The sequence below is a fragment of the Planococcus citri genome, chromosome 1, assembly GCF_950023065.1.
Source record: "Planococcus citri chromosome 1, ihPlaCitr1.1, whole genome shotgun sequence".
NCBI lineage: Eukaryota > Metazoa > Arthropoda > Insecta > Hemiptera > Pseudococcidae > Planococcus > Planococcus citri.
The window spans coordinates 51,711,320-51,734,085 of NC_088677.1; the positions used below are offsets into that span (position 1 = coordinate 51,711,320).

Here is a 22,766-nt window from a genome sequence, read left to right on the forward strand (position 1 = left end):
ACATCGAATCAACATGCTATGTAGAGATGGCTGCACAAAAAAAAAAGAAATCATAGAAATGAGATTATGTTTATTTGAGCAATCAACTTCACTTAATATCTAGAAAAACAACGAAATGGGAAATTATTTATAATTAAGTGGTATCCTTGAGATAGGAATTCAGACTTTTGATTTGAAAGCTTCTTTTAAGAGAACAAAATTTAAAATGACGAGATAAATTTAAGAAACTAAAGTAAATAATCGAAATAACGACATTCAATAGGAATACTTCCCAAGACAGGAAAACAGTCTCAAACCCTTAATCGAATAAGAACAAAACAAGTTTACTTGAAGTAAAAGAGAATGATTCACAACAAACTGTACATTAGACAGAAAACGTGAAACGTGGATTTAATCGCAGTAAAATTGAGAATAACTCAATACTATTTCCTCAACTTCCATTATTTCCCGAATTTCTATGCCGGTCAAGAAAGCCAACGAATTGGTATCGCCGTTCCTTTCATCTTCATTCGGATAAAATTCGTGAAATTGCAACACTTCATCTCTAGCTTTTCGAAGATCAGAAACTTTTGATCTGGCCGAATTTGTCAATTCATCTAATCTTCTGCGAAAATCTTGAACACATTGTCTCGTATCCTGCGAGGAGAAAAAAAATGTTCAATTTGTCTCTATGGGTAGAAAACTGAAGAAAATAATAATCTAAAAATATTACAGCCATGTGTTTGTTTTCCAGTCTCTTCATATCCATCACACTACCGCCTTTCTGTCTGGTCGCATATTTCTCCATGTGCTGGATATCTGCAAGCTGTTCTAATGCTTGTTTTTGTTCGTTCCTTATACGTAGCTTTTCATTTTCCACATGCCTGATGAATTGCTGCACGAGGCGATCATATAAGAAAGTACAGGATTCTAGTCTAGCTCTTTTAGAATAGTCGTAATGGTTTTCCTGATGAAGTTGACAAATCAAGCGTTAATAAAAAAATCACACACGTATAATACTAATCAATCACGAAACAAAATACTCACGGGTGAATGCATTCTTTTTCTCGACCCTCTAAAATTTTGATTATAACTCATCCGGTTGTTGTTATACGAGGAATAGCCATTGTAGTTGAAATAATTCGAATATCCATTGGACTGCGTAGATGGATTATGACAACGGCACGTTAGGTCTTTTTTGGGATTTGGTATTTGGATATTTTTCCACCTGGCTCGAACAGCTTTATATCTAAAAAAAGAAATAATTTAAATAATTAGAAGGAATGATCGAATCATAATTATGAAAAAAAAAAAAGAAAGTTACCTGTCGTAATCAGTTCCTATATTCCTTAAATAATCCCATTTGGGATCATCGTTGTCTCTGTTCTCGTCAGGATCGTTACTAATGAATACTTCTAGGTCCTTTACTAAAGGAACCTGCGATGGAACTTTCTTATTGTCTGATCGATTCTGTTTTTCTTCGTCGTCCGAAGCAAGTAGTAAATCTTCATCGTAATCGTTAATCGAAATATCATCACCTTCAATCGTTAGAATGTCGTGATCGCCACTTTCTATTGCAATATTTTCGACTACGTTTTGATTATTAGGTAAGTCTGGTTGGGCACAATCAACAGGTGTTCGAGAAGCTTCAGGTTTATCCGATTCCGATTGAACATTCGTATTGCTATCATTTTGAGTGGAATCTAAAGTCACAAGTGCTGGAGTAGAATCCAAGGTAACAAGGGTAGGAGTAGCATCAAGAGTTACAACGGTAGGGCTTTTAGGAACATCTTTGACGGTTATTTCGGCGTCAGATAACGTGATAAATCGATTAGGATCGATAAGCGTATCATTTCTGCTACTCAGTTCTATCGTAGAAGCATTAGTGGAAGGTGATTTCAGACCAATGTTTTTTTCCGATCTTTCAATAAATTCATCCACTTCCTTGGTGACATCTTTAATCGACGATATCATTTGGTCATACTTTCGGTCGTCCTCTAGCTGGAAAGCATCAAGCATACAGCTATACGAATCCAACTTGGAGACCGTATCAACCGACGTGTCACTCAAAACTTCTTTTAAACTGGCCATAGCTTTCTCGTAGCCATTTTCATCATCGCTGCCATCGAGCTCATCTAGTTCGCCAAGTTCGTCAGTCAGAAACGATGGTTTCCACTTTTTTAAAAATCTCGCCGCATGAGGTTTTGATTCCGGAAATGGCGTACTAGTTTCGATATTAGGTCTACTCGAATTCCCAGAACCTGACGCAACTGAAGTAGTAGTATTATTCAGTTGATCTTCAGTTGATGTCGTATTTACCTTTGATTTAGATGACGAGGCCAGGTTACTTTTAATCGAATTTATCAGCCGATTTTTCTTCTCCATTAAGGCGTTTAAAGAGCTATCAAATTTGTTCGTTTCTGAACTATCTGAAGATTGAGAAATGCTGCCGCTACCGGAGACTGATGAAAAGTCATCATCCTTTTTTCTTAAACTTTCGGCAATTTCGTCTTCGGTGACAAAATCTGAATTCGTTTCTTGCGACCGCATCTTACTTTGTAATTTAAGAAGTAACGCGTCACACCTCTCTACTCGTACAAAAGATTCCTCTTGTTTTGTCAACAAACGCTCAGCAATTTCGTCCTCAGTTGCAAATTGATCGAAAGTTTTTGGCTTCTTTTTTTTATCTTTCTCAGTCGCAAATTCAGAGTGAGTTCTTGGCTTCTTTTTTTTATCGTTCTCAGTAGCAAACTCAGCGTGAGTTCTGTGCTTCTTTTTTTTATCGTTCTCAGTAGCAAATTCAGCGTGAGTTCGGTGCTTCTTTTTTTTACCGTCCTCCGTAGCAAATTCAGCGTGAGTTCGGTGCTTCTTTTTTTTACCGTCCTCCGTAGCAAATTCAGCGTAAGTTCTGTGCTTCTTTTTTTTATCGTCCTCAGTTGCGAATTCAGCGTGAGTTCTGTGCTTCTTTTTTTTATCGTTCTCAGTAGCAAATTCAGCGTGAGTTCGGTGCTTCTTTTTTTTACCGTCCTCCGTAACAAATTCAGCGCAAGTTCTTTGCTTCTCTATTTTATCGTCCTCAGAAGCAAATTCGGCGTAAGTTCTTTGCTTCTTTTTTCTTTCGTACTCAGTTGCAAATTCAGCGAAAGTTCTTTGCTTCTTTTTTTTATCGTACTCAGTTGCAAATTCGGCGAAAGTTCTTTCCTTCTTTTTTTTATCGTCCTCAGTTGCGAATTCGGCGAAAGTTCTTTCCTTCTTTTTTTTATCGTACTCAGTTGCAAATTCGGCGAATGTTCTTTGCTTCTTTTTTTTATCGTCCTCAGTTGCAAATTCGGCGACAGGTCTTTGCTTCTTTTTTTTATCGTCCTCAGTTGCAAATTCAGCGAACGGTCTTTGCTTCTTTTTTTTATCGTCCTCAGTTGCAAATTCGGCGACAGGTCTTTGCTTCTTTTTTTTATCGTCCTCAGTTGCAAATTCGGCGACAGGTCTTTGCTTCTTTTTTTTATCGTCCTCAGTTGCGAATTCGGCGACAGGTCTTTGCTTCTTTTTTTTATCGTCCTCAGTTGCAAATTCAGCGAAAGGTCTTTGCGTCTGTTTTTTATTGTCCTCAGTGGCAAATTCAGTGAAAGTTTTTGGCTTCTTTTTTTTATAAATGCTTAACAAGGCATCGCAACGTTCGATACGTATAATTCCATTAATATCACAATTTAATAATTCAACGTCACCCCGATTGCGTTCATCCATCGCGATGTCAGAAGTTCTTACTTCTTTAAAGTTGACATTAGAAAGCCGAATACATTAATTATCTTGAAAAATATTATTTCGAAAAATAATCACTACGAATTACATTACCAACGTAACCGGGCTTCTTTTTCGGTCTGCACTTTGAAAGTTTGAAACTAATTGTAAATCAATACAATACGACAATACGAATTATAAAGAAACAGAAATGTTTTTTGTAAAACATGAGAAACTTATCATTCTTTTGCATTATGATTTGACTGCTCATCTCACAACAAAGTTGATTTGAAATTATGATGATTTCGATTTGAAACTGAAATAGACGATTTCAATGAAACGTCACAATGACGTCAGTTGACGGACAGCTGCATTGTGATTGGCTAATGGTGAAGCGACAATAAGGCTTTTGACGTATTGCGGGTTGCATATCGGTTTGCCTGAACTTTATCGGTTTGGTGGGCATTCTTATCAGTGAGCATCAAAATTTCATATTTTGAGAAATTTTCACAAGGTGTTTTTCAAATGTATAGCTTTTATTTAGTTTTTCCTTCAATTTTAAACACTGTTAAATCCTGTGATGGAAAAAGATCCGCTCTTTGTCGAGGTTCAAAGACGTTTTGTCAACTTCTTTAAAACATTAAAACTCGACGAAGAGAGGATCTTTTTTTTCCATTACAGGGTTTAACAGTGTTTAAAATTGAAGACAAAACTAAATAAAAGCTATACATTTGAAAAACACCTTGTGAAAATTGCTCAAAATATGAAATTTTGATACTCACTGATAAGAATGCCCACCATCCCACCAAACCGATAAAGTTCAGGCAAACCGATATGCAACCCGCAATACGTCAAAAGCCTTATTGTTCGAAAGCGCTTTTGGCTACGTTTTCGGCCGCGAATTAACATTACGTTAAATGGGGAATTTAAAATCTATAAAGAAATAAGGAGAAAGCTTGTATGATTCTAGGGTCTTTTTCAACGCAGAATCCGAATTTAACAAGCGTTTTCCTTATTTCTTTACAGATTTTAAATTCCCCATTTAACGTAATGCTAATTTACGGCCAAATTTGTTTGTTGATAATGAAACGGACCAATCACAGCACAGCTGTCCGTCAAGTGACGTCACTGTGACGTTTCATTGAAATCGTCTATTCGGACTTCCACGTTCCCCAGAGGGCGATACCGTCGCGCATTCTGATTGGCTGTTGATATTTCTGTGCTCTTGTTGTTTACATTTCAAAACGGGACTTTTTATCACAAACTTCGGCGATTTCATTCTCGTATTAATTTTCAACGATATTTCATTAATTTCGTACATTTCGTGGTGTTTTTTTTAGTGTTTTTGATTAATATATGACTTCTAGTATCGTTATATGTTGTGAATAATGAATATTACCTCGAGTTACAGTGTTTTAGTGAGCTTAGAAGGATGAAACAAAGTTGCACGATTAAATGAATTTAAAGTTCTTTGCAAGTGTTATTTTAATTCACCACAACATTTACTCGATAGCACGATCGCAAAGCAATTCTCTATACGTAAATTTAGTTTTATTCAATGTGAAATAATGGAAATATAACATCGAATTTGAAATCGCCGAAGTTTGTGATAAAAAGTCCCGTTTTGAGAAGTAAACAAGGAAGGCACAGAATATCACTAGCCAATCACGTACCGCGACGGTATCGCCCTCTGGGGAACGTGGAAGTCCGAATGAAAAGAAACGAAACAAGAATCATCGAAGTCGAGCGGCGAGCGCCAGTGTCACATACACTTCACACTAGAAAAGTTCTGATTGGTTTATGATAAAGTTTCCGTTCATTTTAACCAATCACATTTCAGTTTACTCAGTTTTAATTTTCAAATCATAGAGCTCACTAGCGCAGGTAGAAGAAGAAAAGTTCTTATCAGGTTGGTGTGTTTACATTTCGCAAAAAATTTATTTTTTACGGAATTACGGCAGAACGGCACCCAACCCAACTTGAATTTCTTTTCAGTTTTTCTCGCGAATAATCAAGTATGTGTATGTAAGAATGATCGAAAACAATGAAGCACAGCCTTCAAATGAAGCTTACGAAACGCAAGAAGATCTACAGAAGAAGCTATATTTCATGAACGAGCAGTTACAACTTATGGTGCAGGATTTACCGTCGTAAGTGTTTTTGTAATATTTCAACTTGAATTATGTAAATCATCTAGAATACTACATACAAATTAAAATGTGTTTTAGAAAATATCAACAACGATTTCCAAATGAATTACTTTGTGGCCTCGCCGAATGTCTTCTTGATAATACTGTTTTTGGCATAGTCGAGCATCTCATGGATATACAGCATTGTACGGAGAAACAGTTGTTTCGGAAACGATTACGAGTTACGCATGATCATTGCAGTGCGTATTCCTTCGCGTATTTTTTGCCGTTGACATCTTAAACATTGCTATGTAATTTTCACTGCGTTGTTACATTTCAGATCGGATCAAAACAATGAAAGAATATCCATTACCTAACGAGGTTAAAAATTTAAAGCTGCGAGTTATGAATTATAGATATAAGAAAAAGCTGAGATCATGTGATAAAGAAATAATCAAGATATTAGATATGAAAAGAAAAGATCAACAAAACGTTTTAGTATCGGTTGGAGTTCCTGGATTTCAGGTCACCGATGATCCTAAAAAGATCCAAGTGCAAATTCGACTTCTAGATTTTATATTTCGTTTGAGTCAAATGAAAGGTAAATTCTAGTCTTATATGTATTAGTATTCTATTGATTTGATATCATTTTTTTCAAGTGTTATATATGCACATAAACCTTTACATTGTTGAAATGAATTGTTACATTCCTCTATTTTTTTTTTGTTACCGTCATTCCTCGTTATGGAGAACATTTATTTATTTTGCATTTTGTAAGTTGTACTTATCTCATTTTTTCTGGTAATTCTGAATGTGAACATAGACTGAATTAATAATTAATATCATGTAAATAATAAAAACATCATGGGTTTTTCGAGTTATGTCTTTCATTATTGATTTGATTGTGATTACTTTGAATTTCCTCTTCGATACCTATTTCGTCTGGCCAGCTCGTCGAATTATAAAATAAATGGACGACGTTATTCTCTGAGAAGAAAATATGAAACGTATTGATCCTCAAATTATTTTAGTATTATTCATCTTAAAATTCTGAAAAGGTATCGCTATAATGGCGAATTGTGCAATTGAACTGAAGAATGAGCGCACATTTACTTTAATGAGATAAATTCGAAAACGAAAAACGCAAGCGCCTTAGATTTCAACGTGCATTGCTTCATTATTTCACTGAAACGAAGGAAAACCAGTAACAGTTTGCCTTTTATGAGCGTTGTATGCGGTCGAATTTACTCGTGTTTGAAGTTTTTCATTTACGTGAATATCACGAAAATAATTCGAAATAATATCGTCTTCATCGTCGATCTACATGTAAGCTCATTTTAATTTTTTTGTACGAGGGTTATTTTTAAAAACCTTTAAATAAAATGTTAATGTATCTGCCTACCTACTTACGTTCGAAAGTGATAATTTTTAGTTACGTACTTACTTATTTATTTTTTCTTTGTAGTCTTACAATAAGTTTGTAACAGGTGCCCTAAAAGTATATTTATTTATTTATGCAAAAATTATGCATGAATAACGATGAAAGGAGAGAATGTTTATGTTTTTCTGATACCCATAATAATTCAAATGAAAATTATCATTTAAATCGTATTCCAACAAAATTTTAATATCATATCGTTTTCAAAAAGAATTCTCCAAAAAATTTGCAACAAAATATAAGTCCAGTAATTTTTTTAATTTTTTTTAATCAAACGCATCAAGTAGGTAAGGTGTTAATACAAAGTATTTGCTGCTATAATTAATAGAAGAAATGAAAGCGCACACACTGGGTACGTTATGAGAAATAAATTGAATTTTTTCTTTCAATCACTTACATTCAATACCGCCAATATTATTCCCACCACCTCTTCAATTAAATGAAAAAAATCACGTCGAAAGGAATGAAATTCCGAAATGAGACATATTTCATTGAAATGAAAAGGCTCGAAGTTTTCATTTTTCACTCGAAAATTGAAAAAGGATGAAACAGATCGTAAAAAAATTGAAGGCTATCCCTTTGAAATTACCCTTCAATTTTTTTACAATCAGTCAACGCTTACACATTATTCGAATGGTGGAAATTTGCATTGTTGATGAAAGACAATTCACAACAAAGCAAAAAAACATGACTTTAGCTCGAAACATAGGCCTATAATTCTTTTCTGTATTAAAATTTCAATTATGTTCGTCTTTTGAAAATGAAATAATCAAGGTAAAAAAAGTGCGCCATAAGGAATTTTCATTTTTTGCAAAATGATGAGGTTAAAAAATAGATGGTAATTTGTCTTTTATTCACAAAGTCATGGAACTCGTATTTGAAATAAGTTTTCATGTTGCATGCATTCCAAGTTGGGGTAGGTAATTAATGTATTTAGGTGTTGAATATCTGCTTGCTGTGTGGATTTAAAAAAATTTTGTCAACTGCTACCTGCAATTTATTTTTTTAAAAGAATCTTCTTTTTTATATTCTGAGTAAAAATTACAGAACTCAACTTGATTGGACGATTTCTCTTTCGTTACCGCGCATTGCACTTGAAAAAAAAATTATTTATAATTACCTATACTACTTAATATGTAGATATATTCGAAGTCAACTTCGTTTACCAATTAAAATTATCTCGTTGAATCATTATTCATTACAAAAAATTTGAAGATTGAAAACCTAAAAAGTTAGTCAACTTCATAAAAAATTGTGACAGCAGTTGGGTATTAGAAGCTATCTAATAATAACAGTCAATGAGAGCTCCTGTAGTGTCCTTGAAATCCTCTTCATTTTTTTTTTTCTAAATTCATACGTAATTTTAATAAAAATTGTGATTTTTTCTTTCATTTTTTTTTTTTTTTTTTTTTGTAATAAGTAAGCACTTATCTATCAAATAAAATTTTAGCGCAGCAAAGCACATGATTAATTTATAAAAATACGGAGCATAATTGAAAATTTTGCATCAAGTGCTTTGTCCAAGATTTCATCTTGTTTGTTGATCTGATGACTTTTAGGTGCTTTAAACGACTCCTAGTCACTTCATTTTATTGGAAAAATACTATTATAATGCGCCACGATTTTCATATTTTTTAAAAAAAATTGTGAGGAGAGGAGTTCAAAATTACTTTGAAGTGTATAAAGTAATTTATTTATTATTATTATTTTAAAATATACAAATAGAAAACGAGAGACAATACATTAAAAACAGCTATTTGGACACTCGAAAATTGTCCGAAATTACTCCGAATAATGGTATATTGTTATTGCACTCAAACAGTCTCAAACCCCAAGTATGACTAATTTTCGGTACGTTGGAAAAGATAGAAACACGCCGACATCCTGTACATTGTTTGTTTTACCTATAATTGCATCTTGCCAATTTTACCACGAGCTTCATTCTCATCTGTTCACTTAATTACCCAACGAGCTGAAAAATTTTCATTACGTTGCAGCAAGTTGTTGTGTTTTTTTCTCTGGTTTAATTCAATTTATAAGGAAAACGATTTGTCATTTTAATTACGATTGCGCCATTTAATGAATTTATTTCAGCGAAGATGAGTAATTTAAACAAAGTTTAAAATGAATAATTTATTAATAAATTCACGCCACTAAAAGGCGAATTCGAAATGCAACGATGAAACATTTATGACGGGATGAAATATCGAATATTTTTCCCTTTCACCAAAATTAATTAGTTAGGTACGAATATCTGAGGGTACTTTATCCCCGACCCGGACGTGTAAATTTTTTCCAAATTTTTCTTTCAAATGCGAGTAATAAAAATTCCATTTGAACTTTTACGAGGGATAATATGGATATCCATATATGTATAAGAATATTTATGCTTATGTACTACACATATACGTATATGACGTAGTCTAAGTATACCTCTACCTATCGGGTAGTTTCCATCACAAAGCACGATACAGAACCTATTTTATATTTTCGCCAGACTTATATATCGTATATTTTATATATAATATAAATGTATTTAAAACACATACAAATAACCCCGTTGGAAAAAGTTATTTGCATTCTTTACGCGTTTTATAACATAATATTTTCAGGGTATATACGTTTGCGTTTTTTCAGCGAGCTCTATAAATATACAAATAAGAATAAATTTGACAATTTATAATAATTCATTCAAACAGAGTGTAGGTTTGCGTATTTTTCCACGTTCGGGTTAGGTAGGTAGGTAGGTATAGGTACGCACTACGTACAATTCAAAGGAATAAAAATTTCTATTGTTGAGAGGATTTTTTTTTTCTAGGGGTTGGAAATTCATCGAGCGCGTTTTTAATGAAAATGCAAACTGTTTCAGGTTTCATCTAAGCGAGTGTCTTTTATCGAGAAGGAACGAGATAAATTAGCGAATCAAATTGGAGCAAAGAAGAAAAAAAAATTACCGAAATGGTAACGAAAGAGCAACGTAAAAAATATCAATTTTTTATACGTTCGAGAAGCGATGTCTTGCAACATTGAGGATAATTTTTCAACTCGAAGGAAATCGTTATAATGTTCAAAACTGTTAAAGTAGGCGATACTTCGCTGCAGTACACGATCGTTTCGCAAACTGAGGAATCTAGTTGTTCGAGTGGCGGTGGTGGTGGCGGCGGCGGAGGTGGGGGCGGTGGAGGTGGAACCGTAACTCGCAAGAATAAAATTAAACGTAAAACGAGACATAGACAGACGGTTATTTTGATTTTGATTACGTTAATTATGGGCTGCGGTATCGTTATCGCGGCCGTATTGGTTCCTATTTTAGTGGCTAGTAAGTTGGTGGGTAATTTACCGGAATCGGCGAAATTTCAAACGTTCGCTATTGCCGCCTCGAGTATACAAGGGTATGGCAAACACGATCAAAATGGTCATAAATACGTGGAATTGTTACCCATTAAGCAAGCGCCTGTTGATTCGGTCATCGAGTTCCAAGACGATATTCCTGTGATGGATGATAACAAATGGAGGACGGATTTTCGATTAAATTTCAACGACGAGAAATCTGCCAAAGAGCAATTACCCTCGGCGACCGCTGCCCAATCGGCCGAAAGTCAAGATAAACCGCCTGTATCAAATTTCACTCAAGTTACCGTTTATCACAACAAAAGCGAAAACGTTACCGCGTTTCCGCAACGTGTTAGTTCGACGATAGAATCTCAATCATCGTGGAGCGGACTCATCCGATTGTTGAAAACTTTAATAGACTCGATGGTAAGTTTTTATTAACCTAATTAAATTTACATTTACGGATCCATTCTCATTGGTCGTAACGTAACAGCGTTACATAGAGCACAGATTATTTCTCAAAAGACATTTTATATCCATCTAGTTATTTCAAACAACTCGTAGGACTCGTACCTATTCGTGTCTAGTTCGCTTTTGAAAACATGGTATTCAATGGATCGCATGATTTTGGTCTTTTTTTTCATCTTGCCTCAAAATTGAGGGTGGAAAAGGGTGCTAAGCTCGTTCTGTTAAGATTTCTCATTTTGAAAGTACTCATTGCAACACTCGCAAAGAAATCTCTCTCTCTCTCAAAAAAAAAAAAAATTAATTCGATTTGTAACACTTGCCAATATTTTTGAACGAAACTTCAAAGGTTTCTCTTCGAAATGTTTCAGTTTCCATTACTTTAAATACATTTTTAATAATAGGTAATTTTAAAATGATATATCCAGAATCAAAGAGAAGAGTTAAGCTACGTACTTAACTACTTTAAAGTGTTCGAAATTGGCTCTTATTAGCGAAGGAAAAATACTAGCACCAGTTTGCAACAGTGTTAAAAATAGATAAATAGATAAATAGATCAGCAGGTTTTCAATTTACCTACTCTACATATTTTTTTATAGGTACCTATTCAGAGAATGTTTGCCTTTTCCCCGACAACCATCATTCATGAAATATGCAATATAATTGAAAATTCGTTTGATTTACTTTCCACTGTTGCAAACCAAATAGGTATTCAACCAGTCCAACAGCGTGTTGTTTTGCCTTCAAATATCTAAGCATTAAACGCAAACCGCAGTATTTCAAAGATGTTAATAGAATTGCATAACCAGTTTGCCGTAAATACGCAAGTTCGTGTATTTCATGAGTGACCTTATTTTATTCCACACCAACATTGAACCAGAAGGAAGTCTGGTTTTCTGATTTCATTCACTTATCTGCGATTTAACGCGAAGTTTCCAGCTTTGAGAAGGTCATATCTCGTGACTGGCTGAATTAAAATTTAAAACTTTCACAGTGAAATCTCAGCTTGATGATAAATTCAAAAAGGTGAAGTTAATCGTTTGAAAAATTACCTAAAAAAATTACATTTAGAGAAGACCTTATTTTACCATTATTTTACCCCTTTAATGCAAAAATGGGATATCCACACTCCTGAGGAGCACAAAAAACCACCTGTTTTGATCAAACAAAAAATATATGATTTACAAATAAAATCCAAAGTTATAATTTTCAAAAAAAAAATGCATGACCATTCCAATTCATCTCACTCCTCTCCCTCCACACTGGGATTTCAATAGATATCATACAAATTACTTAATTAGTCTACGAAAAAGTATTGCGAACACGTAGGTTTTATTGGTACGCAGCTATAGGCACCTTTATAAATTACAAAACTTACCTATGTCAATATATATGTAGGTTTAGTATTTTTGGCGCCATAAAAACCGACCTCACCAAACAGAAGTAAAATTCAATCGGTAAAGTAATCCAACGAAAATAGGTAGGCACACAGATAGGTATAGGTTATAGGTAATTTATTGAAATGACGTGCGTAATTAACAAAAATACCCGCGCCGCGCCGAGTTACCTGCTAGGATCTCATATTGAATTTTTCATCGGTAAAACTGACATTTTCAAAATAAATATTGGCATATCATGCTATAGCCGTAATTGTGCATTCGTACTCAAATCATGTTAAAGCAATTTCCCATGCAATAAAATAACGTCGTTGAAATTTAATATCGGGGTATAGAAAATTCGATCGTGTACAAGTCTCGTATGCATTTGATTCGAATATCACGTCCGTAAAAAAGTTATTTTACCATTCTCTAAAGTCTGAGAAAAAAATTTCTGAGTAACCAATTCGCATCGAAATTGAATTTTTTTGTTGTATGCGTAAGCGTTCAAGAAGTAAATATAAAGTATATATAAAGTTTATAAAGCTTTCATTTACCCCTGCTGCGTACGCAATAAATTTAATAACATACGATAATTCCATTTACAAGATTTAGCCCGAGAGAAAAAAAAGGAGTTTATTTTATAACATAACGTTGCCATAATTTGAAATTGAAAGTTTGAAGGTTTGTAAAGAATGCCGAATTAACTATTTTCTCCCTGCTGTAGGTATATATTCACCTAAGTATATTCTTTTATCCACCCACGAGTGTCGAATAAAGTGGCGAAAGTAAAAAATAAAATATCTTGAAAGTGAAAATGGGTAAGCTGATGATATTATATTCGTTGATTCCCTTCTTAGGTATAATTTTTTTCACTAAATTATATTCAAGTGAAAGGGAGAGGAGAGGGAGTTGTGGATGCTTTCAAATTCAATTAGGCCAACAAAAAATGATATCATGATGAATTGAAAAACTCAAACCTTAAAAACAGTTGAAAATTACTGCTAATCATTGGCTAAAATCATCCGCTATTCTAAAGAATAGTTTCATCATATTTCAGCATTATTATATTGCACAATTTGATTTTTAATATTTATTGTTTGTTAATTACAAATATTGGATAAAACTTTCAAATAACCTTACTCGCGGTACCTACGTGTATAAAGTAAGTTAGTATACAGGGTATCTTGGCACAGGTGAATAAGGCATTTAGGCAACCCATTCTAAGCTCAAATAATATGCATGTTTGCCTATACTCTCAGATTTGAAAAGACTGAATTTTACTCGCAATCTCACATGAAAATTTTCAATGACACGTGAAACGGACATTTTTGAGATTTTTAAGAAAAATGGTAAAAATCACAAATTTTTCAACGCATTTCTTCAGAGTTTCAACTAGCATAAATACAGATCGATCACAAGAAAAAATTCTAGACAAAATGAGCAATTCAAAGCATACCTTCCCATCCATCATGGATTTTGAATGTAACGCAAAAATTGCTACGCGAGTAAAATTTAGCCCCTTCGAATCTGAGAGTAGGCAAACATGCATATTTGGGCTCAGGATGGATTGCCTATGTTAGGTGAACGTGCGCTATTCTATACTGGGACACCGTGTATTTATAAAAATAATGAATAAAAAAACAGGTAGTTGGATAAGCTGAAAAATTTTCAATTACATTTTGATTTTAAAACGGATACTTACCTTTTACTTTTTATAAAAGCAATCGATTCTTCCATTTGGCAAGTTATCCACTCAACATCACTTTACTATGATCAATACTACAGTAGGTATATAGAAAAAAAATACCTACCTAGTTTACTTTTTGTTAGCGAGACTACACTCGTCGTACCTTAGCACGTTTTATGGGGCGGTGAAAAATACTCGAGAATTGTAAATTGGTCCTGGAGGCGGTGAAAATAATGTATTCCGTTAGGAAGCTACTTTAGTGAAATTTAATATGGAAAATTTATAGTGTATAGTTTGGGAAAGGCGGCCGATGGCGGCGAAAAATAAGAGAGGAAAAAACCTCGAAAACTCGCGTACTCGTCGTATTTATAACAAAAAGCGGATAAAACTCGTATATGCACATTTGTTGAAAGTTCACGTATTGAAAAGAGCTAAATTTTATGCATTGTTTGCCGCTAATTTTCTCACACACCATATAAACTTTTCCTAAGTGTTTACTTCCTGTATCGTGTGCGCGGATTTCAGTTTTGTTGTTTCACTTTTTTTTTCGTTTTTTTCCTCTTCTTCTTTTTTCAACTGTATCATTTTCATCTTTCATTTTAGTTTATACTATGGAATACATTTTAACTCGTTTCGAACATGTTTTCGTCGAATTCTGCGAGCAAGTTTTGCTTCAAATGTCGAGCGTTAACGATATTGTAGCTGCGTGGTATGCGAGTTTTTATCGTATGTCTAGGTATGTACACGCTTACTCGTATTTTGACGATTTCTCTCGCTGGCATGTTTTAAAACTACACAAATATTTGTGTATTCACTCGTACGAATATCATGTTTCGTTTTTAGAGGATCAATCTTCCTTATTCAGTTCTAGATAAGAGAGCTTCAAGTTTTGCGAGTGTGTCTGGTGTGATCAAATTTATGCATCTGCATATCTTTATTTTAAGGTTTATGATTTCAACTTACCATATGTAGGTAGTAGGTACTAGGTACTCATTCTTGGCAATGTCGTTTAATAAAATGTGTTAAATAAAATTCTCCTGATGATATGATAGCAACTCAAACTACTCAAGATGTGTATTGGTTTTCTTGCCCTGGTGTTTGAAGGGACAATGGTATTGAGGGTTGATTTTTCAAGGTTTTACAAACTTCTGAAATTGTAGTAATTGCACCATGTTTCAAGACTTTGAAAAGAGCACAAAACGGTTCATTTCTATTTTAGTTTTTCTTCAAAATTCAAAAGGGACAGTGACTGATTGAAATTTTGAACATGTCATGCTTAGGGGGAAATGATTAGATCTGATCAGATCTCAACAGATCTATCTGACTAAAACTATGATCTGATTAGATCTGGACAGGTCTAAATTGGATCCAGCGAATGTCCGAATCTAATCAAGTCTGACTTGGTCAGCTCAAATGGATAAGATCCAATCATTTTTCACTATGGGATGAACATTATCTATCTTTTTTATGGATCTGAGTTAGGCAGGTCACGTTGGCTTCATTTTTTTTAAATTAGAGTAATTTGAAAATTTTGAAATCAACCACAGTCGCTCATCAACTCGAACCAAAAATAGATTCGAGTCTTTATCATTTCCCAACAAACTTTTAAGCTGATTGCAAAGCGGATCTGAATTTTGGAGGCTCAAATCTTGAGACTGGTTGAATTTGGAGCTGATGGATTGGTGGCGTTTTAAAGAAGATGAATAAGAGAATCAAAACCAAAAATTTAAAAGAAAAACTTAAGACTGAACTTTCAAAATGAAAGATCAATTTTTCATAAAAGCTGAAAGCTGCCTCATAAAAACTAAAAATTGTACGCAAAGACCACTTTTTCCATTTTTTTTGAACAATACTGATTTCCCCCGATTTGACCAAATTTTTGAAGTCACATCCATCTCACAGTAGAGAAAATTATTGCAAATTCTCTTCTGCACTTTTTAGAAATTTATTTACATCTCTTCAATTCTAAAGAAATGAGGGACGGAAGCACTGATGAATCGAATTGAAAAAATACATGGTTAAATTCAAACAATACCCATGATCGAATTACCTACTTATATCTAACAAGGTAAGTATCCCCACCGGCAGAAAAATTTCGTACATGGATAAAGGGGAATCAAATAAGTAGGGGAGATTGTTGTACCAGGGACCGATTTTTCGTTTTTTGGGAATGGACTCCACCCATTAATTATTTTTGAAAATGTGAATATAGGGTGCATCAAAGAATGGTCTTTTACAAAAAAAACGAGATATTCACATTTGTTCAAAACTCATTCCCCTCCCCTCCAGAATTTTTTGAAAAAGTCACTTTTTTTTGGTCCATGGTACAACGGGTCGTGTACCAAGGACCAAAAGGAAATTTACCCTGGAAAATGCCTAAAAGTTGGCCGTGAAGGCATAAAATTCACGTATGGATCATAGACATTCATTATACATATTTACTTTTTACAATAAGATCATATAAAATTTTGCAGAATTAAAAAAAAAAAATTTCATAAGTTTGTCATGTTGTACCACGGACCATAGATTTTTCCTCAAATTTTCACCAATTTCAGATAAATTTTGAAACGTTTTCAGATGCTACAATGTAAAAACTGTGTAAAGGGCATCCTGGCATCTGAAAAAGTATCAAAATTCGTGAAAATTAGATGAAAAGATTGCGGTCCGTGGTACACGATGAAATTTGGTCCCAGGTACAAGACCACCCAAAATTTAGAAAAAAATTTCTACAAAATTTCACACAATATTTTTCCAAAAAGTGAATATGTGTACTTACACTTGGATGGTGTAGCTACACGTTGCACTAATTGCTTTGACAAATTTCAAATATGCAACAGGTCAAAATGAGTTCACAAAACATGGCAGAATGTAATTTTTTGTTTCAAAACGTGATAATCGTGTGCAAAATTTTCAAATGAAAACCTTATCGCCTATAGTTCATTTTGTGGCATACCCTAGTGATGCTTTAAAACGTAGTGGGGTCCGAATTCCGCAAGTGGCGTTAGTGAGGGAAAGGTCCCTGGTACAACAGGTCCGGGGAACAACAATCTCCCCTACCCCTAAATATACTACAAGCCAGAAATTTCAGAAGCTAAAATTCATTTTTCGATTTTTGGCGAATTTTTAAAAATTCAAATTTGGGCCAAAAACAGAAAAAATCAAAATTTCAGTAAATTGACTTGGAAAGCTGAAATTTGGTTTACACTCTGTTTTCGACCTTTCGAGTTGATTGGTGACGGTTTCTCAAGTTTTCAAAGAAATGCTGTATAAATAAGTTGAAAATGAAATTCAGCACCTATAAGCTCGGATTTACCTTACATATATGAAACCATTTTGACGATTTAGACTCGTATTATCAAAATCTTTTTCAGTGATTATTTTTGAAAAAAAAATTAAAAGTTACTTATGGTTTCAGAATACGTGAACGAAAAAGCTTGAAATTTGGTTTGTACCTTATTTTTGATCCACCAAGTCGATTGGTGGCAGTTTCAAACCATTCTGGAGCCTCTGGCGGATTTTCGGTTTTCCATTTTTCGAAGAAAAAAAAACGCTGTAAATGGGATTATTTACCTACCAATGTTCAAATTCAAAATTTTCCTCCGGTAATTATTTTTGAAAAAAATCAAAAAAATCCATTGGAGGCTTTAGAACGGTTTGAAACTATCTCTCATCGACTCGGAGATCGAAAATCTAGGGCAACTCCAAATTTCACCTTTCTTGGTCAATTCGCTAAAATTTTGAATTTTTCCATTTTTGGCTCTTTGAATTTTCAAAAATTTGCCAAAAATCAAAAAATGAATTTCAGCTACTGAATCCTCTTTTCTTCCGGTTCAAAAACTATCAAACCTGATGAACCTACCTCTCTCTCAAACTGTGATCTCGTATTATCAGCCTTTTTAGGAGTGTTTTTTTTCTTGAAATTGCTCTCTCATTTCTCACTCCATTCCTTCCCTTAATAAGTACATGGAAAAAACATTTTCACACCAATTCTAAGTGAGGTACGCTGCAACACCAATCTAGTGTCACAGAGATGATAAAAGAAGAAAGTCCACTTGACAAAAATCTACTTCTTATCCCACCCCCAAATATTTCTCCATGTTACCTCATCGATATTAAACGTAGCTAACTTTACAATTTTACCTATCACGTAGAAGATAATTTTACCCCTTTTATAACGCTTCAGGTGTAAGTTAGCTATGGTATTCGTACTCGCACTCGTGTTCGAGTATTAAGTTACGATAAAATTCACCAATAACGAAACGTGTGCTGTAGCGACTTACGACGAGTTCTGCATTATCATTTGTTTTCGTCGTATATTCTAAATTCCAACAGATTAACTGCCGCACATATTCAAAATAATAGCGAGGGTTTTTCATAGTCGAGAACTTTGAAATAATGGCTAAAGAAATCCGCGATTTTTCAACCGTAAGCAAGAAAACAACGAAGGAGGAACGATAAAGAAGAAGGAAACGGAGCTTTTAAATACACTTACAAGTATACGTCAAACGATACCGTCGCGTCTATGCAGATAGAGCGGTTGAAGGATGCGGGTAGATGGAAATACTTAAAAATAAAACCCCGTTCCAAAATGTCGTACGAGGTTTTTTTTCTCTGTTTTCATTTGCTTTATTTTTTTGTACAATAAGTACAGTAGTAGGTACACGAAAACATATAACGTGAAAAAAAAAGGAAACGATAGAAGGAATATATGTATGTGTAGGTATATTATAGTTGTTGGAAATGACGATTATAAGCGAAAATTCTTTTTATGATTCAAACACAGCGGCACAAGCTTGTCAAAAACAAATATTTTCGCGCTTTGTTTTCACGTTTGAAATAATTTCACCTACACCGAAGACAACGTAGGTAGGTACCTATATACTATAAAGAGAAAAGAGTTGAAGATGCGATGAGAATACAAGGTGCCGGAGGGGCGGACGAGGAGGCCCAATGAGGTTATTGTTGATAGTACACTTTTTTACTCGACATTAGTCCTTTCAAAAAGATGACTAAATTGTAACGGTTTCCGTTGTGAAATTGCTTTTCAAAAAAATCAATTTTTCACTTGTTCATTTCTGTGCAATTCTTCGTTTAATTTTACGCGCTACGAATGTTCTTTTTTTTCGGGGGGAGCGAACATTTTCCATTCGGTTTAGGAATGTGGCGCGAATAATCGTTGCGTGTTGCGGTTAAAAGATAAGCGGTTAAGCGACGATTTTTCTTCCCCATTTACCTTCCTTCTTCGATTTTATTTTTATTTTTCTTCCAGCCAAAGTTGCGCAGATTTTTGTAAATGTTTCGTTTATTATTTCAGGTGTTCGATTATTTCGATGATAATGGGTCTGGGATTAGATTTTTTCTACTTTTCTATATTTTTTAATTATTTATCCTAGGTGAAATTCGGAAATTGTGACTAAAAGTGACATGATTCTTAACGTTACTGAAAGCGTTGAAAATACATTCTAATTTTTTAATGTACCTACTTTTCCTTCATTAAACGATGATTTTTTTTTTTGATTAAATTATTGTAATAACAAAGCAAATCCGAGATAATTACCTTTCAATTAAGCTTATAAAAGTATTAAATTAATCACGAGGAAAAACGCCCTTGAAACTTTTACCATAAATCATCCATCGAAGTAAAACTACCTAACGAAAAGTATCTACTTACTACTCGCGAATCAATCTAAACCCGTTAAAAAAACCTAGAAAGTCGAGTTCATCGGAGAAGAGAAAGTAATGTAAATCGCTGGAAAAATACGTTGCATTTGTCGAATTAAATCTCGTTAACGCTTCTTTTCGTTTCCAGTTTAATTTCATTTTACACATAGCGTCGTCGTTAAAACGCTAACGCTGCCGCCCCAATGAAAAAGAGACTTACTGTATGAAAAGGCTCTATCATATAGGAAAAGGTTTCGAGTTAATGCTTTAGAACGGTATAACATATGGGTAGGTATTTATTTCTATTATTCGAAAAGAACAATTTTCCGTTTAACGAGATTACCAAAGATAAGCGTGTTGCAGTTCATGAACACGTTAAATTCCAATTTCACGCACGTCACAGAATAGGTATTATCCATCGCAGATATTTAGTAAGTCACGAAGTTGACGTGGTTTTTAAAGTTATCAGTGTTGTATTTTATTGAGAAATTTTAATTTTGGAATTTTATTTAGATGCTTTGTGGATCAGAGGCATATTAGCTCGGAGAAGGATTTTTGAAATACGCGTATTTTAAAATAAAAATCGGGACAAAGAATGGGGACAAATGAAAATTTCACCAAATTGTGCTAGAAAGCTAAAATTTGGTATGTATTCCATGTACGATGCCCTACATCGACTGAAAACTGTTTCACTTTGTATAGCATAAGTTCAACATGCTGAGTCGATTGGAGGTGGTTTCAAGCTCTTCTAGATCTTCTAGTTATATTTTCGAAATTCTAGATTTTCAAAAAGTACGTGGACTAGAGATGGTTTAAAATTTCAGTCTTCCAACTTCATTTAGTAAAATTTTGTGGAAATTTAAACTTTATAAAAAATCTGCTGAAAACTCCAGAACTACTCAAAACGGTACAAAACCGTTTCCAAGCGATTCGACGAGTTGGCAATGGGCACCTAAATATCAAATTCGGCATTTCGAAGTTAATTTGATAAAATTTTGATTTTTTGTCTCATTTAGATAATTTTTCAAAAAATACATTTTGGTACCTGAAATTTTGGCGTCAAAATTTTTTGTAATTTTCCAAATTTTTCGTTTTGGAAATTCGGTGTTAAGCATGCGTCTATTGAAATGAGTTACCAACAACGTTTTATTTTCACCTATAAAATCAAATTTCAACAAATTATCTGTTCTCTTCCTATAAAAATTCTCGGTACTAAACTACATCCAAAACATTAAAATTTTGTTTATTTTCAAAAATTGCAGTTTTCAAGTAAATTTTTTCGAAATATTGAATTCTGAAATGAAAGTTATTTCGAAAGAAAAAATCTTCACGACATCTCACTTCGTCTAATTCCAATTTTATCACGATGTGAAAATTTCTCCTCTTAAGCAATTGAAATCTGGCATGAAAAAGAATGTAATACTGTATTTTAAGTTACCTATCAATTATTATCCTCATCGTAGGTTCTAAAAAAATTCAGAGACAGCCAGACAGGGAATGAGAAATCCAAGAATCAGATTTCATTTTTGATTAATTTTCGCGTCGCTAAAATTTAAATCTGTTGAATTTCCATGTGTTTAAAATTTAAGTAGAAAAAAATTATTTTACACGTCTTTCCTCCTTTATTACAATTGGTTGCTCGAGGCATTATAATGATCGATGGAATGCACGGGTGGTCGACTTCATAAACTGTTATCCCCCCTCTTCTCCTAAATTTCACCTCTTCCTGTGTTACCTCGGGAGTTGAATTATCCCTTTCCTCTTCCCTCTCTTTTGCCTCGCTCTTCTTCTCAACTTTGCAAAAGTCAGCCACGTCTTATCGCTGCGTTTTATTCTTATATAGCGCTGGTACTGGGTAGATGGGTAGGGTACAGCTAGGTAGAGGTACAGACTTACAGAGGTACACGTAGCAGGTACTGTATTTTCATTTACCAGCGTGATTTGCTTCGCTAACGCGTGACTTTAATTATGAAATTATGACGATTCTGTTGCTCTTCGTCCTCATCCGTCTAGTCTTCCAAGATGTGTACATTTTTGTTTGGCGCATAAATATTGCATTAAATAAACGAGGTACATGTAACGACGATAAAACACGAGACGGTGTTTTAATTAAAACAAAGCGCCAAGTTTCTCCGGGCTGTGTTCTTCAAAAAGTACGGAGACGATGAGATGGTACAGGTTTGTGACCGAAGGGTCAGTTGTACTTGGAATGTGTTCAAATAATCGGACGAAAAAGAATATTAATTAGCGTATAATATAGTGGGATGCGAAAATCGAGTTTTTCATTTTGTTAATACGTCCCCTATAAAAATGTTTCGAGTTTGGTCTCATATTACGAGAGAGGAAATCGAGCATCTTAAATTAGTTTTACCTGTTGGTGCGTGAAATAGAACCAAAAAAAAAATTCAAATTCAGATTAAAAGTGATATCAAACCATATAGAAACATGGAGTGAGGAAGGTACTCATCTATATGGTAAACAGCTAGTTTTAACTCAAAGTAGATACCTACGCAACCTTTTTAGTAGTAAGATCTAAATGCAGTATACTCGTAATTATCTCTGTGATTCAAGCAAGCGCCCTTTCATTAACTATACGATTAGAAAATCAGAATAGAATTAACTTAGATAGGTATCATCAAGAAACACTGCCTATCTATGTGAAACAGACCAAGTAAATTCAAAGAAAGTTGTGCTTAGCATTATGTACGTACACGAAAAGATACACTGTATAAGGTCAAAAGACAGGTACATACAAGTGAAGTATACACACGATTATCCCGATATAGGTATGGATAACACATTATATTACAGTAACAGCGGACTTCTCTCAATTTTAGCATAAAGGGTTAAAGCGCATTATTTTGGCAAATAACCTCACGTTTTTAGCAAGGGTCAAAACGAAGTTAGGAAATGTCACCGGACAATGCGTGGAAATTTTCGTCGCAAGAGTGAAAGTTGGA

General features: G+C 34.0%; 3 protein-coding genes across 3 annotated transcripts in view; 2 read left to right on the plus strand and 1 right to left on the minus strand.

Annotated features, from left to right (window-relative positions):
* Positions 1–53: 53 nt before the first annotated feature.
* LOC135832600 (titin-like) lies at positions 54–4,034 on the minus strand. Its single transcript, XM_065345959.1, has 4 exons — positions 1,304–4,034; positions 1,027–1,228; positions 713–946; positions 54–636 (listed from the first exon to the last, which is right to left on the minus strand). The coding sequence occupies exons 1-4, from the start codon at positions 3,718–3,720 to the stop codon at positions 391–393; spliced, it is 3,099 nt and encodes a 1,032-aa protein (XP_065202031.1). The 5' UTR covers positions 3,721–4,034; the 3' UTR covers positions 54–390.
* Positions 4,035–4,880: 846 nt separating this feature from the next.
* Positions 4,881–6,720, plus strand: gdl (gonadal protein gdl). The gene is made up of 4 exons (XM_065345962.1): positions 4,881–5,623; positions 5,710–5,864; positions 5,943–6,103; positions 6,184–6,720. Exons 2-4 carry the CDS (start codon positions 5,746–5,748, stop codon positions 6,453–6,455), a joined length of 552 nt encoding a protein of 183 aa, XP_065202034.1. The 5' UTR covers positions 4,881–5,623; positions 5,710–5,745; the 3' UTR covers positions 6,456–6,720.
* A 316-nt stretch (positions 6,721–7,036) lies between these two features.
* LOC135832603 (uncharacterized) overlaps positions 7,037–22,766 on the plus strand; it is a 142,757-nt gene continuing 127,027 nt past the window's right edge. The window contains exons 1-2 of the mRNA XM_065345961.1: positions 7,037–7,169; positions 10,151–11,040. Coding sequence (XP_065202033.1) covers positions 10,345–11,040 — 696 coding nt within the window. The 5' untranslated portion in view covers positions 7,037–7,169; positions 10,151–10,344. The remainder of the gene's footprint in view (positions 7,170–10,150; positions 11,041–22,766) is intronic.